Genomic DNA, 26,932 nt, shown 5'->3' with positions numbered 1-26,932 from the left:
TTAGGGTCGTGAGATGGAGCCCTGTGTCCGGCTCTAATCAGGGAGGAGTCCGCTTACTCACTCTCTCCCTCCATCCCTCTGCCCCTCCCCCTGCTCTTGCGCACTCTCTCTCTCTAAATAGATAAATAAACTCTTTTAAAAATCCCAGTCCCGGGATCCCTGGGTGGCGCAGCGGTTTGGCGCCTGCCTTTGGCCCGGGGCGCGATCCTGGAGACCCGGGATCGAATCCCACGTCGGGCTCCCGGTGCATGGAGCCTGCTTCTCCCTCTGCCTGTGTCTCTGCCTCTCTCTCTCTCTCTCTCTGTGACTATCATAAAAAAAAAAAAATAAAAAAAAAAATCCCAGTCCTTTTCTTGAGGTGCAGTGAACTGGAAGGAAATACTAAAATGTAAACCAGCTGTATTAATAGCTATTGGAACCACAGGGAAATGTCCCTCTTCCCCATCTTTCTCTAGTTTAATTTAAACTTTCTTTACCTGATTTGCACTAGGTTTGGAAAAAATACAAAACTGAGAAAAGGTAGTCAACTCTATCGGGGCTATGAGTGCAACTGTTTTCAGAGAGTGGGGTGGCAAATGAGTTCAACCATATTTTGCATATGACCTTTTGAATAGATCTCTATCCATCCTACTGGCCAGCATTGAAATCAGGGAGTCCATTAACATATGGTGCATTTAGCATAGAGTGCATTCATCTTTGGCAATCTGTTTGCTTTACCAGGAGTGTCTGAGTGGCTCTGTCAGTTAAGTGGCAGTCTTGATTTCAGAGTAGTGAGACCTGTGCCCAGCTCTACACTCAGCTGGGAGTGTTTCTCTTCTCCTCTCTCTCTCACCCTCTGCCCTCCCCCCACTTGCACTCTCTCTCTAAAATTAACAAATCTTTAAAAAGCCACTTTGCTTTACCAGCAGTAAGTTTTTCTCACAAAGAGATGCAAAATTATTTCAACAGTTTTCCTCATTGTTAGCAAATGACACAATCATTTAAACTTGAGTACATCTTAGTACTTCTCTTCCACCCTGCATCTTTATCATCCAGTCCTTTTGGCTCTAGCTTTACAATATACCCCAAATCTGTCCTCTTCTTTCCCTCTTCACTGCTACCATCCTATTCTAAATTGCCATTCTCTTGTCCTTGGACTTCTGTATAGTCTCTTAGCTAGTGTTTTTGCTCTCCTTCATGCCCTCTGCAATTAATTCTTCATACGGGCCGGAATGACTTTTTTTTTTTTTTTTTAATTTTTTTTTTTTTAACTTTTTTTTTTATTTATTTATGATAGTCACAGAGAGAGAGAGAGAGGCAGAGACACAGGCAGAGGGAGAAGCAGGCTCCATGCACTGGGAGCCTGATGTGGGATTCGATCCCGGGTCTCCAGGATCACGCCCTGGGCCAAAGGCAGGCGCCAAACCGCTGCGCCACCCAGGGATCCCCGGAATGACTTTTTAAAAAATCTACGTATGATCATGACACTTCTACTGGACTTAGAATTAAAGCTCTTGGTTCCTGATTCTCAGCCCTGTACATTAGAATCACCTGGAAATTCCTACTCCCCTCGGAAAAAATTTGTGCCACGGCTATGTACTCAGTGAGTCTGATTAAATTGCTTGTGGAAAAAAAATTAAAAAATAAAATAAAATAAAATAATAAAAATAAAATAAAATAAAATAAAATAAAATAAAATGCTTGTGGTAGAGGTCTAGACTTCTGTAGATTCCCCTCAGGTACTTCAGGTATGCAAGTCAAACTGAGAAATGCCACTCTAGATGAGTGTTCTCCCCTGCCTTCTGAGACCTTATTTGCCAGCTTGCCAAGTTTGTTCTGCATTAGAAGTGTTCTCCCACTTTTGTTTTTTCTTGCTCAAGTAATCTTTCTACTTCAGAATTAGATTTATAGAAAAGTTGGGAAAATAGTACATAACTCCCCATGTCCCCTGCACTCAGTGTTTCTTTTTTTTTTTTTTTTTAATTTTTTTTTTTATGATAGTCACACAGAGAGAGAGAGGCAGAGACACAGGCAGAGGGAGAGGCAGAGACACAGGCAGAGGGAGAAGCAGGCTCCATGCAGGGAGCCCGACGTGGGATTCGATCCCGGGTCTCCAGGATCGCGCCCTGGGCCAAAGGCAGGCGCTAAACCGCTGCGCCACCCAGGGATCCCTTCACTCAGTGTTTCTTATTAACATGTTACATCATTAATTTGGTTACTCTTGTTACAACCAATATTGATACATTAACTCAAGTCCCTACTTTAATCAGATTTCCTTCTTTTTACCTAATTTTTTTTTTTTCCTGTTCTAGGACCCCATCTCAGATACCATATTACCCTTAGTACCCAACTTTCCTTGGGCTCCTCTTGGCTGTCACAGTTTCTCAGACGTTCCTTGTGGTTTTTTTTTTTTTTTTTTAAGATTTTATTCATGAGAGAGAGAGAGGGAGAGAGAGGGGCAGAGACACAGGCAGAGGGAGAAGCAGGCTCTATGCAGGGAGCCCGATGTGGGACTCAAACCTGGGTCTCCAGGATCACACCCTGGGCTGAAGGTGGCACTAAACCGCTGAGCCACCGGGGCTGCCCCACGTTCCTTGTTTTTGATGATTTTGGCAGTTTTCAGGAGTACTAGTCAGGTATTTTGTGGAATATTCCTTAGTTGGAATCTGTCTGATGTTTTTCTCATGATTGGGTGACAGTTATGGATTTTTGGGAAGGAATACCACAGAGGTAAAGTGCTTTTTTATTATATCTTATCAAGGGTACATAATGTCAACACGATTTATCACCATTGACATTGACTTGATCACCTGGTTGTGGTAGTGTTGGTAGTGTGTTGTAGGGTTTCTCAACTATAAAGTTAATCTTTTCCCCTCCTTTCCCGTATTGTACTCTTCTGGAAGAAAGTCACTGCACATAGCTCACACTTAAGGAGTAGAGAGTTATGCTCTGCTTCCTTGAACGCATAGTATCTACACAGTCTTTTGGATTTGTTTTGCACAGGATGTTTGTTCTCCCATATTTATTCAGTTATGTATTTATGTGGACTTCAGGATATTTATTTTGTATTTATGATTATAATCTATGACTGTTTTGTATTTTGGTACTCAGATTTGGCCTCTGGCAGCTCTTTGAGTTGACTCTTCTTGATATACCTCCATCATTATGGGGTTCTTTGGGGCACTTCCTTACTTTTTGGCACTAGGAGATTCTCTAGGCTCACTTGTGTATTTCCTGCCCTAGTCCTAGGATCACCCATTTCTCCAAGGAACTTGGTTCCTTTTTTTGGAGAATGGTTTAGCAACTGAAATTTGGGCATTCTGTGTGCTTGTTACTGGTGTGTGTGTTGTGCTTCTAGGATCTCTGAGCTGATGGAGCAAGTACATATATACACTAAGTTAACTACTTCTGTCTATAACCATTCTGTATTAAACTAAACATGAGTTGATTCAGATGTCTCCAACTCTAATCCATTACCACATAGATCATTCTAGACTTCTTCTGCCCTTGGTTATCTGTAATTTCCCACTTCAACCCTGAGAAAACTGGCTCCCTGCCATCTGTTAACTTAATTGTTCAGTTCCTGTATATGGTATATGTGGGTTTTTTTTTTTTTAGATTAATTTATTTATTCACAAGAGATAGAAAGTAAAGACCTAGGCTGAGGGAGAAGCCAGCTTCCTGCAGGGAGCAGAATGCAGGACTCCATCCCGGGGCCTGCAGGGAGCGGAATGCAGGACTCCATCCTGGGGCCCCAGGATCACGCCCTGAGGCAGACGCGCAGACGCTCAGGCGCAGACGCTCAGACGCTCAGCTGCTGAGCCACCCAGGTGTCCCCCTGTATGTTTATAGATATAGTGGCTTTAAAATTAACACCCAGTGGCAAACAGCTGTATCCACTGGAGAACAGCTCTTATGTGGAGTTTCCTTTGCCTGTAGTCTTACAGACTCCATTCATTTCCACAGGTATTTACATTAGTTCCTTTATGCTTCACCCCCTTCATTGAAGTTGTTTCCATGTATTTATAACATAATTAAATTATTTTGTCGTACGTAATCTGTGTTCCATCTTAGGATCCTCTGACCTTTTAAATGATTTTTTTAAATTTAGTTGCATTAAGATTCACTCTGCTATAAAGTTCTGTGAGCTTTGACAAATACATAGTGTCATATATCCATTTGCACTTGTTGGTTTTGCACTTGTTGTCCTGCCCAGACTACTCTTTCTGCATATTTTTCCATGAATGGACCCTTACCTTTCACCAGCTTTCTGCTGAAATGTGTCATAGTGTCATATATCCATTTGCACTTGTTTTTGCACTTGTTGTCCTGCCCAGACTACTCTTTCTGCATATTTTTCCATGAATGGACCCTTACCTTTCACCAGCTTAGTGCTGAAATGTTAGCTCCTTTTAGAGGCTTTTCCTCAATCCAAAGGAATCCCCTACCCTAAAAGAGTGTTTATTTATTTGCTCTATGCGTGTGATTTGTTTTGGTCAGTCTGCCTCTGGTAGGATATAAACTTAATGAGTGCAGGAACTGAATTTGTATCCTGAGTATCTAGAATACTGGGTCAGTGAACATTTGTTGATAGATAAATAAATAGTCCTGTCCTAGGTGTGTCCATCATTGCATTATTCCTAGTGCATGGTTTTAGTACTCACCAGTAGTGATCAAAAGCAGGCTTGTTCAGTTGGACTTCCAGTTTACCCTGATGCACTACTTACAAGAGTTTTGCATGCAAATTAGGGTATTTCAGTATATTGAAGATATATTGAGCAATTACTGATCTCTCCTATAATGTTTCTCTTTTTCTAAAAAAAAAAAAAAAAAAAGTAAGTGACATATAGTATAATCTCTTGTCCTGGGTAGAACTATATATTACCATGAATTTCCTAGCCTGGCTATACATTAGGATTCATTGAGGAGCTTAAAGAAAAAAAAAAAAAAAAAAGATTCCTGGGCTTCATCTGTGACTTACTGATCTTCAGGAAGATTCTGCAAATTTGTGTTTTAACAGCCAGCTTAACATCTATTCAAAACATTTGGAATTTTAAGCGCCAAGGTATTAGTATGTAATGAGACTTGATGAGAATGTCTAGAGGATTTCAGTTTATAATGACAATTAGGGATCCCTGGGTGGCGCAGGGATCCCTGGGTGGCGCAGCGGTTTGGCGCCTGCCTTTGGCCCAGGGCGCGATCCTGGAGACCCAGGATCGAATCCCACATCAGGCTCCCGGTGCATGGAGCCTGCTTCTCCCTCTGCCTGTGTCTCTGCCTCTCTCTCTCTCTCTCTGTGACTATCATAAATAAATAAAAATTAAAAAAAAATTTTATAATGACAATTACCAAAGCTTACATAAAGGTCTTTTTAATTTGGACTTTTTCTATAACTTTTTAAGTTACTCTGTGCTATAGATATATCCCAGATCTTGCTCTCAAGGAGCTTGTATCCTCTGATAAGGTAATAGAATGAGTATAAATAATCATGGTAGGGGCGCCTGGGTGGCTCAGTGGGTGAAGTGTCTGCCTTCAGCTCAGGTCCTGGGATTGAGCCCCACATCGGGCTCCCTGCTCAGCAGGGAGTCTACAACCCCCTCCCTTCTGCCACTCTCCCTGGTTGTTCTCTCCCCCTCTTTCTCATAGAAAAATAAATTTCTTTTTAGAAAAATAATAATCATGGTAGAAGGTAGAAGATAATAGTTACATAAGAGAGATAGAAAACCATTTAGAGCAGAATGGCCATTCACCCTGAGAAGGTAAAAGTAGTCTAAACCTTTTATTTTATTTTATTTTTTTTAGATTTTATTTATTTATTTGAGAGAGAGCATGAGCAGAGGGGAGGAGGGAGAGGGAGAAGCAGACTCCCTGCTGAGCGGGTAGCCTGATGTGAGGCTTGATCCCAGGACCCTGGGATCATGACCTGAGCCAAGGCAGACACTTAAGTGACTGACCCACCCAGGCACCTGAGTAGAGTCTAATTCTTTTTTTTTTTTTTTTAAGATGATATTTATTTATTCATGAGAGACACAGAGAGAGAGAGGCAGAGACACAGGCAGAGGGAGAAGCAGGCTCCATGCAGGGAGCCCAATGCAGGATTTGATTCCCCGGACCCCAGGATTGCGCCCTGGGCTGAAGGTGGCGCCAAACCGCTGAGCACCCAGGCTGCCCAGTAGAGTCTAATTCTTAAAGAGAATGTATATGAGGAGGGGAAACCCTGGATGTCCCAGTCTTCTGCAAAAAGCTGTGAGAAAACTGGAAGTTAAGAGAAAAGTCGGCAGTAGCCAAATTGAGAAGAGGCCTGGAATGGTCAAAACTAAAGTCCAGACTGTTAGAACTGTGAAAGCCAGTGGTTCTTTTTTTTTTTTTTTTTTGTAAGAGGGCTGGGGAAAGACAGGGATAGAGAATTCTTTGTCTCTACACTTAGCACAGAGCCTGATGTGGGGCTCGATCTCATGACCTAAGTTGGACACTTAACCAACTGAGCCACTCAGCTGCCCCAAAGCCAATGGGTCTAATTAATAGAGCTCTAGAGTAATTAAAAGAGCTTTCCAATTTCAGTTTTGAATTTTGTACAGCCCCCGTGGTGCAGCGGTTTAGCGCCGCCTGCAGCCCAGGGCGTGATCCTGGAGACCCCGGATCGAGTCCCGCATCGGGCTTCCTGCATGGAGCCCGCTTCTCCCTCTGCCTGTGTCTCTGCCTATTTCTCTCTCTCTGAATGAATAAATAAACAAATCTTAAAAAAAAAAAAAAAAAGAAATTTGTTTTTTTTTTTTTAAAGATTTTATTTATTTATTCATGAGAGACACAGAGACATAGGCAGAGGGAGAAGCAGGCTCCATGCAGGGAGCCTGATGCGGGACTTGAGGCTCTGGCTGGGCTGAAGGCGGCGCTAAACCGCTGAGCCACCTAGGCTGCCCCAAAAAAGAAATTTGTACAGTATTTTAAACATAAAAACACTTTTTCCTATCAAAATTTACATATTAGTTGGGTTTTTAAAAAATAAACAATTGCATACCTAAATAATACAAACTTCAGGTTTTTTGTTTTTTTAAGGTCTGGAAAGGACAATCAGTCCAAAAACTAAGTCCCTTATGGTGCACATAAAGGAAACTAAATCTTTTATTATTTATTCTATTTAAATATTTTATTTATATATTCATGAGAGACACAGAGAGAGAGGTAGAGACACAGGCAGAGGGAGAAGCAGGATCCCTGCAGGAAGCCCGACACGGGACTGGATCCTAATCCGGGATCATATCCTGAGCCGAAGGCAGACACTCAACCGCTGAGCCACCCAGGCTTCCCTATTATCATCATTATTATTATTTTTAAAGACTTTACTTATTCATAAGAGACAGGCAGGGACATAGGTAGAGGGAGAAGCAGGTTCTCTATGGAGAGCCCGATGCAGGACTTAATTCCAGGACCCTAGGATCAAGACCTGAGCCAAAGGCAGATGCTTAACTACTGAACCACCCAGGTGTCCTACTAAAATATTTTAGAATTAAATCCTAAGGGGTTAAAGCGTGTCCATGGTTATAGGGTACAGAAATAAGGCGGAACCTCAGGCTCCTGATTCAGAAGTGCATGTTACCACAATATTGTGAGGTTGAGATCAGTCTCTTTCTCCTGCTGCTTGCTGGTTGTTAAGAGGAATTTCTTTAGAACAGAGACTTTATCCTATTCATTTCTGTATGTATCTTTTGGGCATAGTAAGCAGTATATAGAATAGACAATAACAATAGACATTTGTTATATGAAAGGATGGATGGATGGATGGATTTGGCTTTTGTATTAGACCTCAAAAGAAGTCTAGGATTTAGCTTTGTGCAAATTTCTGGTTATTATAAACTTCAGAAGAGATGGCAGGCCCAGGGATTAAATTAAGAGTCATCTGAGTAGAAAGGGCAGTTAAAGACTAAGAATTAAATGAGATTGTGGGTGTGGAGGTTGAGGCACCTGAGTGGCTTAGTTGGTTCAGTGTCTGACTCTTGGTTTTGGTTCAGGTCATGATTTCAGGGTCATGAGATTGAGCCTCATGTCGGGCTCCACGCTTAGTACAGAGTCTGCTTCAGATTCCCTGCTCCCCTCTCAGTACATACATATATACATACAAACAATCTTTAAATAAGATTTCCAGGGAGGGGGAGGTATAGAGAGATGAAAGGACATTCCATGTAGAGGGGTGGAAGACGAGGAGCCAGAGAAGGAACAAAGTGAAATCTGAGAACAGTCCAAGGAGAAGGGAAAAGGGAAAAATACCATAGGGAAATCTAAGTGGGACACCTGGGTGACTCAGCGGTTGGGTGTCTGCCTTCGGCTCAGGGCGTGATCCCAGAGTGTGGGATCGGGTCCCTCATCGGGCTCCCTGTGAGGGGCCTGCTTCTCCCTCTGCCTGTGTCTCTGCCTCTCTCTTTGTGTGTTTCTCATGAATAAATAATAAATAAATAAATCTTTAAAAAAAATAGGGAAGTCTATGAATAACAGACTCAGTTTTACACAGTTCATGTTATAAGGTAGGTTATATGCTAGTAGGCAAAATGATGTAAGTTATTGAAAGGCATTACCTTTTCTCAGGAAACTTGTATTTTTATATTATTATGTATTATAAACAAGTGTTGAATTAAAGAATATTTTGCTGGACCCAGTGGTTGAAGAAATATTTAATTTTTTTAAACTTAAATTTGAGAGGAGAAATTGATTTTAATCACTAGTTATCTTAATTGAAAGCCTTGAAGTTTTAAATGGTAAGAAACTCATTCTTTTGTTCTATAGGAGTAATACCTGCTATAACTGACTAGATAAATTCTGAATAGTGACATTTTTGCCATCTTTGAAGACCTATCTTCAATACTTTTCAATGTAGTTTCCCAGCAGCATTCATAAGTATTAGGGAAATATCTACCTATATACTGTTGGTTTCTCCCTAAGTAAGTTTTTGGTTTTTCCTTCTTTTCAGGATCTGACTGGCATAGAATCTATGGATCAATGTCGCCATACCTTGGAACAGCATAACTGGAACATAGAGGTATACTGGAATTCATTCTGAGCTTATTTCTTTTTTCCTGGTTTGATGAACCAAAGACCACTTTTCCACAGCAAGAATTCTCTCTTCATAGTTTCTTTTTCCTTCAAATTTATAACTCTTTAGTCTTTAAATGTGTAGGAAAGATAAAAATTATGATCACAGTGGACACCTGGGTGGCTGGGTGGTTGAGTGTCTGCCTTTGGCTCAGGGTGTGGTCCTGGGATTAAGTCCCCCATCAGGCTCCCTATGGGGAGTCTGCTTCTCCCTTTGCCTATGTCTGCCTCTCTCTCTGTCTTTCATGAATAAATGAATAAAATCTTTTTAAAAAAATTATGATCAAAGTTTATTATAAAATTAAGGGGCACCTGAGTGGCGTAGTGAGTTAAGTATCTGTCGTTGGTTCCAGTCATGATTCCAGGGTCCTGGGATTGATCCCTATATGGAGCTTCCCCCTCGGTGGGAATCTGCTTCTCTCTTTAAACCCCCCCCCCCCCCCAGATTCTCTCTCTCTCTCTCTCTCTCTCTCTCTAAGTAAATAAAATCTTTAGAAAAGGGCAGCCCCAATGGCCCAGTGGTTTAGTGCCGCCTTCAGCCCAGGTTGTGATCCTGGAGACCTGGGATCAAGTCCCGCCTCAGGCTCCCTGCATGGAGCCTGCTTCTCCCTCTGCCTGTGCCTCTGCCTCTCTCTATCTCTGTCTGTCATGAATTAAAAAAAAAAAAAAAATCTTTAGAAGAAAAGTGTATTATAAAATTTTATAAAAGATGATGACCGAGGATACCCCGTGGCTCAGCAGTTGAGCATCTGTCTTTTGCTCGGGGTATGATCCCGGAGTTCCAGGATCGAGTCCCACATCAGGCTCCTTGCATGGAGCCTGCTTCTCCCTCTGCCTGTGTCTCTGCCTCTCTCTGTGTCTCTCATGAATAAAATAAAATCTTAAAAAAATAAAAGGGATGATGACTGGGAAACCTGGGTTGCTCGGCAGTTTAGCGCCGTCTTCGGCCCAGGGTGTGATCCTGGAGACCTGGGATCGAGTCCCACGTCAGGCTCCCTCCTGGAATCTGCTTCTCCCTCTGCCTGTGTCTCTGCCTCTCTCTCTCTGTGTCTCTCATGAATGAATAAATAAAATCTTTTAAAAAATAAAATAAAAAAAATTAAAAAGGATAATGACCAGATCCCTCTGTGTAATGATCTCCCTCTTTATTTTTTTCTCAGTGGCTCTTTGGAAAAACTTGATTTTTATGTATTTGGTTTGTAACTAAATACCTTAATGTGAACGAACCTCTTATTGCATATTTTATAGTTTATTCTTTTATATTTTCTTGGTAGCTAGCTGTGTCATCTGCAACTCTTGATTTTTTCCCCCATATATAGATCTTTTATTTCTTTTACTTGATCATTGAATTTCTAGAACAACAGTGTCACTTAGTAATAATAGCAAACATTGGCCTCTAATGTTTTATTATCGAGTGTGATGTTGTTTTGAGATACATCACTAGAGATTAGTAAGCTCCATGAGAGCAGAGATTTTTTTTTTAAGATTATTTATTTATTTATTCATAGAGACACAGAGACACAGAGAGAGAGAGAGAGAGAGAGAGAGAGGCGCAGAGACACAGGCAGAGGGAGAAGCAGGCACCATGCAGGGAGCCTGACGTGGGACTCGATCCAGGGTCTCCAGGATCATGCCCTAGGCTGCAGGTGGCGCTAAACTGCTGCGCCACCGAGGCTGCCCCTATTTTTTGGTTTTGTTAATAACTGCTGTCTTCCTAGCATCTGAAACATTCCAGCACATCATTAGGCATTCAATAAATATCTGCCAACTATTTTCCAATTTTAGTATATTCATACGATCTCTGTTGAGATTACTGTTTTAATTATAGTATGTTAATTGAAGAGGGTGCTAGATTTCATAAAATATTCCTGAGTTATATTTAGTTATTCAACACACTTTTGAGCAACTAAATTCTAGGTCTGGCACTATACCAGAGAACAAGATTAATATCCTACTCCCGTGGAGCTTAATTCTAGATAATTTCAATTTGTAATAAATGCTGTGAATAAGATGAGTGTAGAAAATGTCACAGGATCTGAGAGTTATTCTAAATAGGGTGGTAAAGTAAGGCATTTCTGAGGAGGTTATATTTGAGCTGACACCTGAATGATGAATATGAGCATTTGGGGCAGGGAATGTGTTTTAGACAGAGGGAATGAATGATGTTGCTCTGTATGATAATTTTGTGCTATCTCCTTGTTAGATTTTTATTTCAAGCATGTGCTGGCTTTATAAGATGACTGACTTGATAAAATGAATTGAAAAGTGTACATAGCGTAGATTTGAAAGAAAGCACATGAAAATTTATTTCTGCCAATTTTCTTTTAACTTTTTCAAGTTTCCCCCCATCATTCATAATTTGCTATATCTTTCTCTTTTAATATTTTATTTATTTATTTATTTGAGAGAGAGACAGAGGACAAGCAGGGGAGGGGCAGAGGGAGAGGGAGAAACAGACTCCCCATTGAGCAGGGAGCCTGACATGGGGCTCAATCCCAGGACCCTGGGATCATGACCTGAACCGAAGGCAGATGTTAAACCAACTGAGCCATCCAGGTGCCCCTTTACTACATCTTTCTTGATAAGCTTTCTTAGAAGATGCTTTTTTCTCAGAGATTTTCTCTCTCTCTCTCTTTTTTTTTTTACATAGGCTATACAAAGGAACATATCTTCTGCTCTTTTCTGTATCTATTGTTGCCCCTTCTCTTTTTTTTATTTTTATTTTTTTTAAGATTTTATTCATTTGAGAGAGAGAGCTTGTGTACAGGTGGGGAGAGAAGCAGAGGAAGAGGGAGAAGCAGACTCCCCCTTGAGCCCATGATGGGCTTCATCCCAGAACCCTGAACTTATGACCCGAACTGAAGGCAGAGACACTTAACCAACTGTTTCACCCAGGCACCACTTCTTTTTTCCCTTCTTAATAAGTGAGACTTGATGGAGACTGGTTTATTTTATTGTTTATGTGTTTGGTTTATGAAAAGCTCTTGTATTTATCAGCTCCTTTTTTCTGTGCTTTTTTTTTTTTAATTTAAGAAAAATCTAAAAAAAAAACCCAAAAAATTAAAAAAAAAAATATTTTCACACTTCTTTTAGATCTGTACTCTTTTTTTAGCATATTGATTTTTATAGCTTGGTTAATTTATTTGTGTTCTTTCTTGCATTTAAGGTTATGAATTTCTTCTGAAAATATATTTTTAAAGTTTAGATTTTCTTTGACCCAAAAGTTATTTAGGAACATACATGGAATTCCTCATATCTTGTTTTTTTGTTTATTATTTTCATATTAATTTTTCATTTTATTTCATATAGATATGTATTGAGGTTTTTGTGTCTTAATAATGTTCCATTAACGTTATGAAATATATATGTGTGTGTGTGTGTGTGTGTATATATATATATATATAATTTTTTTTGTTTGTTTGTTTAATTCATGAGAGACACATAGAGACAGAAACACAGGCAGAGGGAGAAGCAAGCTCCATGCAGGGAGCCTGGTGTGGGACTTGATCCTGGGACTAGAATCATGTCCTGAGCCGAAGGCAGATGCTCAACTTGACACTGAGCCACCCAGGCGTCCCATGAAATAAATTTGTTTAATTCATATTTTAAAAGAGAAAAATATAAAGTGAAAAACCATGTACCTACCATCCAGCTCCTGAAAGCCAGACATTTTGCAATACTTATTTCAAATTTCTTTTAAACAAATAAGGGGATGCCTGGGTGGCTCAGCGGTTGGGCACTTGCCTTCTGCTCAGGTCATGATGCGGGATCCAGGATTGAGTCTCGAATCCGGCTTCTTCCGGGGAGCCTGCTTCTCCCTCGGCATATGTCTCTGCCCCTCTCTCTCAGTCTGTCTCTCTCATGAATAAATATAAATGTTAAAAAATATATATATATGGATAAAATAATCAACAAAACTAAAAAGAATGGGAGAAGATATTTGCAAACAACATCTCTGATAAAGGGTTTAGTATGCAAAATCTATAAAGAACTTATCAGACTCAACACCCAGAAACCAAATAATCCTGTTAAGAAATGGGCAGAAGACATGAATAGACATTTTTCCAAAAAAGACATCTCAGTGTCTAACAGACACATAAAAAGATGCTCAACATCATTCATCATAGGGGGAATACAAATCAAAACCACAATGAGATACCACCTCACAGCTGTCAGAATGGCTAAAGTGAACAGCACAAGAAACAACAGATGTTGGCAAGGATTTGGTGAACCCTCTTGCACTGTTGGTAGGAATGCAAACTGGTGCAGCTGCTCTAGAAAACACTGGAGATTCTTCAAAAAGTTAAGAGTAGAACTACCCTACAATCCACCAATTGCACTATTAGGTATTTACCCAAAGGATACAAAACTACAGATTGAAAGGGCTACATGCCCTCCAGTGTTTATAGCAGCATTATCAATAGCCCAAATGTCCATTGATGAATGGATAAAGAAGATGGGGTGTATGTATACACACACATACACACACACACACACACAATGGGATATTAGCCATGAAAAAGAATGAAATTTTGTGATTTGCAATGATGTGGGTGGAACAAGAGTGTATTATGTTAAGCAAAATAAGTCAGAGAATGACAAATGCCATATGGTTTTACTCATATGTAGAATTTTTTTAAATTTATTTTTTATTGGTGTTCAATTTACCAACATACAGAATAACCCCCAGTGCCCGTCACCCATTCACTCCCACCCCCCGCCCTCCTCCCCTTCTAGCACCCCTAGTTCGTTTCCCAGAGTTAGGAGTCTTTATGTTCTGTCTCCCTGTCTGATATTTCCCACACATTTCTTCTCCCTTCCCTTATATTCCCTTTCACTATTATTTATATTCCCCAAATGAATGAGACCATATAATGTTTGTCCTTCTCCGATTGACTTATTTCACTCAGCATAATACCCTCCAGTTCCACCCACGTTGAAGCACATGGTGGGTATTTGTCGTTTCTAATGGCTGAGTAATATTCCATTGTATACATAAACCACATCTTCTTTATCCATTCATCTTTCGATGGACACCGAGGCTCCTTCCACAGTTCGGCTATTGTGGCCATTGCTGCTATAAACATCGGGGTGCAGGTTGTCCCGGCGTTTCATTGCATCTGAATCTTTGGGGTAAATCCCCAACAGTGCAATTGCTGGGTTGTAGGGCAGATCTAGTTTTAACTCTTTGAGGAACCTCCACACAGTTTTCCAGAGTGGCTGCACCAGTTCACATTCCCACCAACAGTGTAAGGGGGTTCCCTTTTCTCCGCATCCTCTCCAACATTTGTGGTTTCCTGCCTTGTTAATTTTCCCCATTCTCACCAGTGTGAGGTGGTGTATCTCATTGTGGTTTTGATTTGTATTTCCCTGATGGCAAGTGATGCAGAGCATTTTCTCATGTGCATGTTGGCCATGTCTGTGTCTTCCTCAGTGAGATTTCTGTTCATGTCTTTTGCCCATTTCATGATTGGATTGTTTGTTTCTTTGGTGTTGAGTTTAATAAGTTCTTTATAGATCTTGGAAACTAGCTCTTTATCTGATATGTCATTTGCAAATATCTTCTCCCATTCTGTAGGTCGCCTTTTAGTTTTGTTGACTGTATCCTTTGCTGTGCAAAAGCTTCTTATCTTGATGAAGTCCCAATAGTTCATTTTTGCTTTTGTTTCTTTTGCCTTCGTGGATGTATCTTTCAAGCAGTTACTGTGACCAAGTTCATAAAAGGGTGTTGCCTGTGTTCTCCTCTAGGATTTTTTTTTTTAAATTTTTATTTATTTATGATAGTCACACAGAGAGAAAGAGAGAGAGGCAGAGACACAGGCAGAGGGAGAAGCAGGCTCCACGCACCAGGAGCCCGATGTGGGATTCGATCCCGGGTCTCCAGGATCGCGCCCTGGGCCAAAGGCAGGCGCCAAACCACTGCGCCACCCAGGGATCCCTCTCCTCTAGGATTTTGATGGAATCTTGTCTCACATTTAGATCTTTCATCCATTTTGAGTTTCTCTTTGTGTATGGTGTAAGACAATGGTCTAGTTTCATTCTTCTGCATGTGGCTGTCCAATTTTCCCAGCACCATTTATTGAACAGACTGTCTTTCTTCCGATGGATAGTCTTTCCTCCTTTATCGAATATTAGTTGACCATAAAGTTGAGGGTCCACTTCTGGATTCTCTATTCTTTTTTTTTTTTTTTATAAATTTTTATTTATTTATGATAGTCTCACAGAGAGAGAGAAAGAGAGAGGCAGAGACACAGGCAGAGGGAGAAGCAGGCTCCATGCAGGGAGCCTGACGTGGGATTCGATCCCGGGTCTCCAGGATCGCGCCCTGGGCCAAAGGCAGGCGCCAAACTGCTGCGCCACCCAGGGATCCCTGGATTCTCTATTCTGTTCCATTGATCTATGTGTCTCTTTTTGTGCCAGTACCACACTGTCTTGATGACCACAGCTTTGTAGTACAACCTGAAATCTGGCATTGTGATGCCCCCAGATAGGGTTTTCTTTTTTAAAATTCCCCTGGCTATTCAGGGTCTTTTCTGATTCCACACAAATCTTAAAATAATTTGTTCTAACTCTCTGAAGAAAGTCCATGGTATTTTGATAGGGATTGCATTAAACGTGTATATTGCCCTGGGTAACATCGACATTTTCACAATATTAATTCTGCCATTCCATGAGCATGGAATATTTTTCCATCTCTTTGTGTCTTCCTCAATTTCTTTCAGAAGTGTTCTATAGTTTTTAGGATATAGATCCTTTACCTCTTTGGTTAGGTTTATTCCTAGGTATCTTATGCTTTTGGGTCCAATTGTAAGTGGGATTGACTCCTTAATTTCTCTTTCTTCGGTCTCATTGTTAGTGTATAGAAATGCCACTGATTTCTGGGCATTGATTTTGTATCCTGCCACGCTACCAAATTGCTGTATGAGTTCTAGCAATCTTGGGGTGGAGACTTTTGGGTTTACTATGTAGAGTATCATGTCATCGGTGAAGAGGGAGAGTTTGACTTCTTTGCCAATTTGAATGCCTTTAATGTCTTTTTGTTGTCTGATTGCTGAGGCTAGGACTTCCAGTACTATGTTAAATAGCAGTGGTGAGAGTGGACATCCCTGTTTTGTTCCTGATCTTAAGGGAAAGGCTCCCAGTGCTTCCCCATTGAGAATCATATTTGCTGTGGGCTTTTTGTAGATGGCTTTTAAGATGTTGAGGAATGTTCCCTCTATCCCTACACTCTGAAGAGTTTTGATCAGAAATGGATGCTGTATTTTGTCAAATGCTTTCTCTGCATCTAATGAGAGGATCATATGGTTCTTGGTTTTTCTCTTGCTGATATGATCAATCACATTGATTTTTTTACGAGTGTTGAACCAGCCTTGTGTCCCGGGGATAAATCCTACTTGGTCATGGTGAATAATTTTCTTAATGTACTGTTGGATCCTATTGGCTAGTATCTTGTTGAGAATTTTTGCATCCATGTTCATCAGGGATATCGGTCTGTAATTCTCCTTTTTGGTGGGGTCTTTGTCTGGTTTTGGAATTAAGGTGATGCTGGCCTCATAGAACGAATTTGGAAGTACTCCATCTCTTTCTAGCTTTCCAAACAGCTTTAGGAGAATAGGTATGGTTTCTTCTTTAAACGTTTGATAGAATTCCCCTGGGAAGCCATCTGGCCCTGGACCTTTGTGTCTTGGGAGGTTCTTGATGACTGCTTCAATTTCCTCCCTGATTATTGGCCTGTTCAGGTTTTCTATTTCTTCCTGTTCCAGTTTTGGTAGTTTGTGGCTTTCCAGGAATGCGTCCATTTCTTCTAGATTGCCTAATTTATTGGTGTATAGCTGTTCATAATATGTTTTTAAAATTGTATTTCCTTGGTGTTGGTAGTGATCTCTCCTTTCTCATTCATGATTTTATTAATTTGAGTCTTCTCTCTCTTCTTTTTAATAAGGCTGGCTAATAGTTTATCTATCTTATTAATTCTTTCAAAGAACCAACTCCTGGTTCTGTTGATCTGTTCCACAGTTCTTCTGGTCTCGATTTCGTTGAGTTCTGCTCGAATCTTTATTAACTCTCTTCTTCTGCTGGGTGTAGGATCTATTTGATGTTTTTTCTCTAGCTCCTTTATGTGTAAGGTTAGCTTTTGTATTTGAGTTCTTTCCAGTTTTTGAATGGATGCTTGTATTGCGATGTATTTCCCCCTCAGGACAGCTTTTGCTGCATCCCAAAGATTTTGAACGGTTGTATCTTCATTCTCATTAGTTTCCATGAATCTTTTTAATTCTTCCTTAATTTCCTGGTTGACCCTTTCATCTTTTAGCAGGATGGTCCTTAACCTCCACGTGTTTGAGGTCCTTCCAAACTTCTTGTTGTCATTTAGTTCTAATTTCAAGGCATTATGGTCTGAGAATATGCAGGGGACGATCCCAATCTTTTGGTATCGGTTCAGACCCGATTTGTGACCCAGTATGTGGTCTCTTCTGGAGAAAGTTCCATGTGCACTTGAGAAGAATGTGTATTCAGTTGAGTTTGGATGTAAAGTTCTGTAGATATCTGTGAAATCCATCTGGTCCAGTGTATCATTTAAAGCTCTCGTTTCTTTGGAGATGTTGTGCTTAGAAGACCTATCGAGTATAGAAAGAGCTAGATTGAAGTCACCAAGTATAAGTGTATTATTATCTAAGTATTTCTTCACTTTGGTTATTAATTGATTGATATACTTGGCAGCTCCCACATTCGGGGCATATATATTGAGGATTGTTAAGTCCTCTTGTTGGATAGATCCTTTAAGTATGATATAGTGTCCCTCTTCATCTCTCACTACAGTCTTCGGGGTAAATTTTAGTTTATCTGATATAAGGATGGCTACCCCTGCTTTCTTTTGAGGACCATTTGAATGGTAAATGGTTCTCCAACCTTTTATTTTCAGGCTGTAGGTGTCCTTCTTTCTAAAATGAGTCTCTTGTAGACAGCAAATAGATGGGTCCTGCTTTTTTATCCAGTCTGAAACCCTGCACCTTTTGATGGGGTCATTGCCTTCACGTTCAGAGTTACTATTGAGAGATATGAGTTTAGTGTCACCATGATATCTATTCAGTCCTTGTTTTTGTGGATTGTTGCACTGAACTTCTTCTTAAAGGGGAATTTTAAGAGTCCCCCTTAAAATTTCTTGCAGAGCTGGTTTGTAGGTCACATATTCTTTCAGTTCCTGCCTGTCTTGGAAGCTCTTTATCACTCCTTCCATTTTGAATGAGAGCGTTGCTGGATAAAGTATTCTTGGTTGCATGTTCTTCTCATTTAGGACCCTGAATATATCTTGCCAGCCCTTTCTGGCCTGCCAGGTCTCTGTGGAGAGGTCTGCTGTTACCCTAATACTCCTCCCCATAAAAGTCAGGGATTTCTTGTCTCTTGCTGCTTTAAGGATCTTCTCTTTATCTTTGGAATTTGCAAGCTTAACTATTAAATGTCGAGGTGTTGAACAGTTTTTATTGATTTTAGGGGGGGATCTCTCTATTTCCTGGATCTGAATGCCTGTTTCCCTTCCCAGATTAGGAAAGTTTTCAGCTAGGATTTTTTCAAATACATATTCTGGCCCTCTGTCCCTTTTGGCGCCCTCGGGAACCCCAATTAAACGTAGGTTTTTCTTCCTCAGGCTGTCATTTATTTCCCTTAATCTATCTTCATGGTCTTTTAATTGTTTGTCTCTTTTTTCCTCAGTTTCCCTCTTTGCCATCAACTTGTCTTTTTTTTTTTTTTTTTTTTATCAACTTGTCTTCTATGTCACTCACTCGTTCTTCCACCTCGTTAACCCTTGTCGTTAGGACTTCTAGTTTCGATTGCATCTCATTCAATTGATTTTTAATTTCTGCCTGATTAGCTCTAAATTCTGCAGTCATGAAGTCTCTTGAGGCCTTTATGCTTTTTTCTAGAGCCACCAGTAGCTGTATAATAGTGCTTCTGAATTGGCTTTCTGACTTTGAATTGTAATTCAGATTTTGTAACTCTGTGGGAGAGAGGACTGTTTCTGATTCTTTCTTTTGAGGTGAGGTTTCTTTCTAGTCATTTTGCTCAGTGCAGAGTGGCCAAAAGCAAGTTGTATTGGGAAAAGGAGAAAAAGAGAGAAAAAAAAGAAAAAAGAGAAAAGAAAAAAGGAAGAAAAAAAGAAAAGAAAAAGAAAGGGAAAAAAGGGTGGGGGAAGGAAATCAAAAAGCAAAAAAACAAAACAAAACAAAACAAAACAAAAAAAAACTAACAAAAAAACAAAACGAAAACAACAACAAAACCACGGGGCAGTATCTTCTGTTTCTGTATACTTTAAGTCCCTTGACTTCCCCTGGAACTTGTCCGTCTAGCTGGTCTTCTGGGGGAGGGGCCTGTTGTGCTGATTTTCAGGTGTTAGCACCTGGGGGGGCTGCTCAGCCCCCTGCCTGGTGCAGGGCTTAGTGGGGGTTGTTTACCCCGTGAGGCCCCAGGAGGAACAACCCCAGTGGCAGCGGCCAGCTCTGGAGCCCTGGATTTAGCCCCTGCAGTAACTACAGAGCTCTACCTCTGCAGGGCCTGGAGGCTCCGGGGCGGGCCGCTGATCTGCTCAGATTGGGGCAGGAGCGTCCTTGTGGTCCTGGGCCTTCCCGGCCTCTGCCTGTCCCCGGGGGTAGGCCGGATCCTGGGCTGTGTCCCGGCGCCCTGTGCTCCAGGGCCTGCGCTTGTTGGATTCGCGCTCCCAGCCGCGCAGCCCCCTCCGCGGAGCCGCGGCCCAAGCCCCTCCAGGCTGCTCCCGGGTCCAGCCGTGCGTGCTGCAGCCCTAGGAACCTCGGCGCACTCTCCCGGGGCGCAGTTCCTCTGTTACTTGTCCCAGGGAGCCCGAGGGCACCCCCGCCCTCCTGGGGTCCTGCTCCAACTCCCTGTGAGCCCCTTTCCACCTGGGAAGATTGGTGCAGCTCCTGCTTCTCCAGGACGGGGCTCTCCTGTCCTGGAGACACTCGGCCCCGGCCTCAGCCTGGCTCCTCGTGGGGCCCCTCCCCCTTGGAGGCCTTTTGTTTCTTTATTTCTTTTTCCCCAGTCTTCCTACCTTGATAGAAGCACGAACTCTTCTCACTGTAGCATTCCAGCTGTTCTCTCTTTAAATCTCAGGCCGAATTCGTAGATTTTCAGGATGATTTGAAGGTTTTCTAGGTAATTTGGTGGGGACACATGATTTGGAGACCCTACTCTCCGGCCATCTTGCCCCTCCTCTCATATGTAGAATTTAAGAAAGAAAACAACTTTTCATTGTCTTTTACATTGAAATCGATTGATCTATCTTGCAATTTTTGTTGTTGTTGTTTAGTTTCTTATGAATGGTCTTTTTTTGAAAGATTATTTATTGGGGCACCTGGGTGGCTCAGTGGTTGAGCAGTCTGCCTTCACCTTGGGTCTTGAGATTGAGTCCTACATGAGGCTCCCTGCAGGGAGCCTGCTTCTCCCTCTGCTTATGTCTCTGCCTCTTTCTCTCTGTGTCTCTCATGAATAAATAAATACAGTCTTTAAAATAAAGAAATAAAAAATACTATTTATTTTAAAGAGAGAGCACACATGTTGCCAGCAGTGGGGAGAAGCAGAGAGAGAGACCAGCAGACTCCATGCTGAGTGAGGGGCCTCTCTTGGAGCTCACACCCACAACCCTGATGAGATCATGACCCCAGCTGGAAATCAAGAGTTGGACGTTCAGCTGACCCCTGGGCGCCCCATGAATGGTCTTTTTAATGTAATTAGTAGATAGTTTCACACACAGTTTTTTGAGAGCCGTCACTTTTCTTCAATTATTTTTTTGAGGTATAGCCTTAATTTTTATTTGTTTTAATTAAAAATGGTTTTTGTTGAAGTGTAATTGGTATTTAACATTATATTAGTTTTAGGTATAATGATTTCAGTATTTATATTGCAAAATGATCACCACAATAAGTCTGGTTAGTGGTATCTGTCAACATACATACAGTTGTTTTTTTTTTTAATTTTTATTTATTTATGATAGTCACAGAGAGAGAGAGAGAGAGAGGCAGAGACACAGGCAGAGGGAGAAGCAGGCTCCATGCACCGGGAGCCCGACGTGGGATTCGATCCCGGGTCTCCAGGATCCTGCCCTGGGCCAAAGGCAGGCGCCAAACCGCTGTGCCACCCAGGGATCCCCATACATACAGTTTTTTTTTTTTTTTCTTGTAATGAAAACTTCTAAGATCTACTTTTATCAGTTCATTAGCTCCCATCATCCTTGAAGCCCACTGGCCACTCACCTCTTGCTTTTGTGCCCTGACTCTGCCTATGGAGAAAATATTTGGACATGAGTGGCATTAGGACTCTCGATCCAGTCATCTCTTTCTTAAGTTATACCTCTAGTTCTTTCCTGTGTTGAATGTCCCCCATACTTGTTTCCCAAGAATAAATGGTTCCTTAAAGGCTATCATGAGTCAAAAGTGGAATTGGCAGCAGCAGATTAATATCTGGGTGTCTGCCACCTGCTTCTCCTCCCCACCACCACCCCCATTACTTATGTAGGTATGGTTGTCTTGTAAAAAGCCAAACTGTTGAGTACCAGTTTAAAGAGGAAATCTAAGCACATCTAGCAAGGTAGTGGTGTTAGTTGGCAGTAGGTACTCAGTTCCCTGCCATGTGAAATGCTCTATAGGACTGCTTGAGTATCCTTCCAGCGTGGCAATTGACTTAGTGTTTAACTTGATTCTGTCTGTGTTGAAGACTACATCTGATCTCTCTTTCACCATCCTGGGCTTTGTGCTTTGTGCTGTCTTTGTTTTTTTTGTTTTTTGTTTTTTGTTTTTTGTGCTGTCTTTGTCACTTTTCTTTGTCACTCCCCTTGTCACTTGCCTCCCTAAGGTCCCACTGTAAAGTAATTGATGTATGTTGTACTTTGTAAGGATCTTTGACCATTGCATGATTTTGTAACTTCAAGCATTGATTATTTGGAAAATAGGGTTCCTTGAATTAATACAGATTTCCTAAATGTTACATTTTACTGTATAATTTAATGTCTTAATAACACCACCAAACTCATCAGAAAAGCTTTTAAAAAGTATTAGAAATTGGGATCCCTGGGTGGCGCAGCGGTTTGGCACCTGCCTTTGGCCCAGGGCGCGATCCTGGAGACCCGGGATCGAGTCCCACGTCGGGCTCCCGGTGCATGGAGCCTGCTTCTCCCTCTGCCTGTGTCTCTGCCTCTCTCTCTCTCACTGTGTGCCTATCATAAATAAAAAAATAAAAAAAAAATTAAAAAGTATTAGAAATTGCCAGGTTTACAATGGCAAACAGAAGTTTTCCAAAATTCTACTTTTTGCCTGGAAGATCTAATTTATATAATTGAGCACTATTGCTGTCAGTTGTGGGTTTTAAATAACAGCTTTATTATTGATATGTATTTCACATACCAAAGAGTTCACCTATTTAAAATGTGAAATTCAGTAGTTTTTAGTATATTCATTACCACCATCAGCCATTACCACCATCAGTTTTAAAACATTTTCCCCAAAATATTTTAGAATATTGACATTACCCCCCCCCTGGAAAAACCCGTACCCTTTAAACTATTACCCACCAACTTCTATCCCTCCATGCCCCTAAGCAACTACTTATCTACTTTCTGTTTATGGATTTCCCTTTTCTGGACTTGCATGTGAATGGAATCATAGTTACATGGTCTTTGGTGACTGGCTTCTTTCACTTAATATTTTCGATGTTTATCCATATTTGTAGCATATATCAGTATTGCATCCTTTTTTTGTGTTTACCATTTTAACCATTTTGGGGTTTACAGTTTTGTTGCATTAAGTACATTTATATTGTGCCACCTGACCACTGTCCATTTGCAGAACTTTTTCTTCATCCCAAACTGAAACTCTGTACCTATTAAATGATTATTTCCTATTATCCTCTTCCCCTGCCCTCTGGTAACCACAATTCCGCTTTTTGTCTCTATAGAATTTGGTTATTCTAGATACTTCATATAAATGACATCAGAGGGTATTTGTCTATTTGTGTCTGGTTTATTTCACTTAGCATGTTTTCAAGATGTATGCATGTTGTAGTATGTATCATTTTATTCCTTTTTATTGTCAAATCGCATTCCCTTTTATGAATATACCACAGTTGATAAACACTTGGTTGTTTCCACTTCTGTCCTTATCAGTAATGTTGTAGGGAACATTACTGTACAAGTTTTTGTGGAGATGTAACTTTTCATTTCTCTTGGATGTATTTGCTGAAACCTATGGCAACTCTGTGTTTAACCTTTTGAAGAACTGCCAGACTGTTTCCAAAGAGGCTACACTATTTTACATACCCAGCAGCAGTGTATGAGAATTCCAATTTCTCCACATCCTCCCCAACGTTAGTTAATGTTTTATATTACAGCCTTCTTGTGGGTGTGAAGGTACTGTCTTGTGATTTTGATTTGCATTTTTTCTGATGGCTAATTATATAGAGCATGTTTTTATGTGCTTGTTGGTTATTTGTGCATCATCTTTGGAGAAATGTCTGTTCAAGTCCTTTGGCCATTTTTAAATTGTGTTATTTTTCATGATGAATTGTAAGGGTTTTTAATATATTCTAGATACCATACTCTGGTCAAATACACAATTTGCAAATCTTCTATTCTGTGGGTTGCCTTTTGAATCTCTTGATAGTGTCCTTTGATACACAAAAGTTTTCAGGTTTTTTTTTTTTTTTTTAAGATTTTATTTATTTATTCATGAGAGACAGAGAGAGGCAGAGGCACAGGCAGAGGGAGAAGCAGGCTCCGTGCAGGGAGCCTGACATGGGATTCGATCCTGGGTCTCCAAGATCACACCCACCTTTAGGCGGTGCTAAACTGCTGAGCCACCTGGGCTGTCCCAGTTTTCAGTTTTGATGAAAGTCCAGTTTATCTAATTTATTTCTTTTGTTGTTTGTGCTTTTAGTGTCATATCTAAGAACAGTTAACTAATCCGAGGTCATGGAGATCTTCATCTGTGTCTTCTTTTAAGCGTTTTATAATTTCAGCCCTTATATTTAGGTCTGATGTATTTTGAGTTAATTTTTGTATATAATGAGATTTAGGAGTTCAGGCTCATTCTTTTGCATGTCAGTATCCAGTTGTCCCAGCATTATTTGTTGAAAGACTGTTCTTGCCACGTCAAATTGTGCCTTAATACTCAAAAATATGAAAACTTAGAGAACTACCTGGCATTAGCCACACTGCAAAGTTTAAAATCAACTATCTTGGTTAGAGAGCATATAGGTGGGCACCCTGGGTGGCTCAGCAGTTTGGCACCACCTTCGGCCCAGGGCGTGATCCTGGAGACCCGGGATCGAGTCCCACATCGGGCTCCCTGCATGGAGCCTGCTTCTCCCTCTGCCTGTGTCTCTGCCTCTCTCTCTCTGTCTCTCATGAATAAATAAATAAAATCTTAAAAAAAAAAAAAAAAAGCATACAGGTTCTTAAAAAGACCACCTTCACTTATGACAGTAACTGCAGGTTCAGGAATTTCCCAAAACCATCCTCAGGTTTGATAATTCACTAGAAGAGTTCTCTAAGAGCTATACTTGTGATTACAGTTTATTCCAGAGAAAGGATCTAGATTAAAATCAGCTAAAGGAAGAGACATATAGGGCAGAATTTTGAGTTATAAATATAAAGCTTCTGTATTTCTCTTTCATAGAATCAAAGATTTGTAACATTATGCATGAAGTGTTGCCAACCAGGGAAGCTCACCTTAGCTTCAGAGTCCAGAGTTTTCATTGGGATTTCATTACATGGTCATAAATAAATTTGATTGATCGCCTACAATTGAGTTCAGTGTCCAAGTCAATTGATACTACATTGCCCAAAGTCCCCACTCTAAACTGTATAACTAGTCTTTCTGGGATGGCCATAAGATCTGGTAACAAAAACACTTCTGTCAGGTATAGATTATCTCCCAGAATCCAAAGCCAAAACCAGATCTCATTTTGGGCAGGACCAAATTTTTTACTACACTGGGACAAATACCCATTTCCTAGGGCAAAGTTAAGAAAAGAGTAAGGTTTTGGGGGACATCTGGGTGGCTCAGTTGGTTAAGTGTCTGACTCCTGATTTTGGTTCAGGTCATGATCTCTCATGGTGAGATCAAGTCCTGTGTGAGACTCCATGCCCAGCGAGGAGTCTGCTTAAGATTCTCTGCACCTCCCCCCACTCACAAGCATTTGCTTACTCTCTCTGTCTTTCTCAAATAAATAAATCTTTATTAAAAATAATAATAATAAGGTTTTCCTGAATGTTTTCTGTCAGGAATTATATTGGAATCTTTACAAATGGACATTTCATCAAATTTTCAAATTAACCCTGAGAAGTACTATTCCTTCAGTTTGCACATGAGGAAACTGAGGCTCATAAGCCAGCTGACTATTCTGAGTGGTAGAGCAAAGATTCAGACCTAAGTTACTGTTTCAAAGCCAAGCCCTCCATCAAAGACTGCTTGTGGTGACTGCTCCATTGCACAGCTCCAAGGGCACTTTCTACATTGTATTCTCTTTGGGTGGCTTTCCTTCCTACACTGAAGCACCTTAGATCCCAGCCACCCTAAATAACACATACCATCTGAATAAAAGCAGTTTTGTTTGCTGCATAAATGGGTCTTCCAGACAAGTTTCTTGGACTCCTCTACTGTGAATTCTGGAGTCGTCACCACATTGCCTCCCAGCATAGTAAATTAAAAGTTTATAAAGATATACTCAGGCAGCCCGGGTGGCTCAGCAGTTTAGTGCCGCCTTCAGCCCAGGGCCTGATCCTGGAGACTCAGGATCGAGTCCCACGTCAGGCTCCCTACATGGAGCCTGCTTCTCCCTCCGCCTGTGTCTCTGCCTCTCTCTGTTTCTCTCATAATATAATATAATATAATATAATATAATATAATATAATATAATATTAATATAAAATAAAAAATAATAATCTGCCCTCATTTAAAAAAGAAAGATATACTCATCAGGTGATCTGTTTTGAAACCCCAAGCAATAGTTGCCTCATCTTTTCTTTTGGGTGGATTTAAGTATCACTGAAACTCTTACTACTGTTTTTTCCTTCTCAGGCTGCTGTACAGGACCGATTGAATGAACAAGAGGGTGTACCAAGTGTTTTCAACCCACCTCCATCCCGACCCTTGCAAGTTAATACAGCTGACCACAGGATCTACAGTTATGTTGTTTCAAGACCACAGCCAAGGGCAAGTTATTTTGTAACTGGAGTTTCCCCCTTGTTTATTTTATAAGTCCATTCACGAGGTTGTATTGATCTCTATATGATAGGAGCAAAGGAAATACTCAGAATGTGAATCTGTTAGTTAGACCTGGCACCTTGGCAGATTTATTGGGTTTATCATTTTCTCTTGATTCCTCAATGAATTGTTAGAGTAACTATCCTTTTTTGTTTTATTTTTGTCTTTGCTAGTTATTTGAAGAGTTCTGTACACCTTGTTTTGAGTACACAGTTTTATTTACATATCTAAAAATGTTTGTTACATGTTTAATAGATCTTTCACTATTTCTTTTTCAAGATTTTATTTTTTTAAGTAATCTATACGCCCGACATAGAGTTCAAACTCATAGCCATGAGATCAGTAGTCACATGCTCTACCAGCTGAGCCAGACATCCCTAGATGTTTCATTTTCACTTTTAAGTAAGAGTGTTTACTGGGTTTTTTTGTTGCTTCATTTCACTTAATTTTAAGCTACTTCTGGGAAAGTTATTTGGAATCTTTGTGGAGACCTTGGCCATATCTTTGAAATTCATCTTGAAGGGGTAGTAACTGGGAGGTGATGGTGGTTCCTTTAAATTCAACAGGTTAAGAGTGCTCCATTGTATCTGCTATTTTGCTGTTGG

General features: G+C 40.7%; 1 protein-coding gene across 7 annotated transcripts in view; it reads left to right on the top strand.

Annotated features, from left to right (window-relative positions):
- Window positions 1-26,932, top strand: part of FAF2 (Fas associated factor family member 2) — a 91,339-nt gene that overhangs the window by 27,955 nt on the left and 36,452 nt on the right. For all 7 annotated transcript variants that reach the window (XR_005358143.1, XR_005358146.1, XR_005358144.1 and 4 more), the window contains 2 exons: window positions 8,942-9,010; window positions 26,142-26,276. Coding sequence is in view for 3 of the 7 variants with exons in the window: in XM_038534697.1 (XP_038390625.1) it covers window positions 8,942-9,010; window positions 26,142-26,276 (204 nt within the window). In the remaining 4 variants the exon portion in view is untranslated. The remainder of the gene's footprint in view (window positions 1-8,941; window positions 9,011-26,141; window positions 26,277-26,932) is intronic.

Source organism: Canis lupus, chromosome 4, assembly GCF_011100685.1.
Source record: "Canis lupus familiaris isolate Mischka breed German Shepherd chromosome 4, alternate assembly UU_Cfam_GSD_1.0, whole genome shotgun sequence".
Lineage (NCBI taxonomy): Eukaryota > Metazoa > Chordata > Mammalia > Carnivora > Canidae > Canis > Canis lupus.
This window is presented reverse-complemented; position numbering and strand designations above follow the sequence as displayed.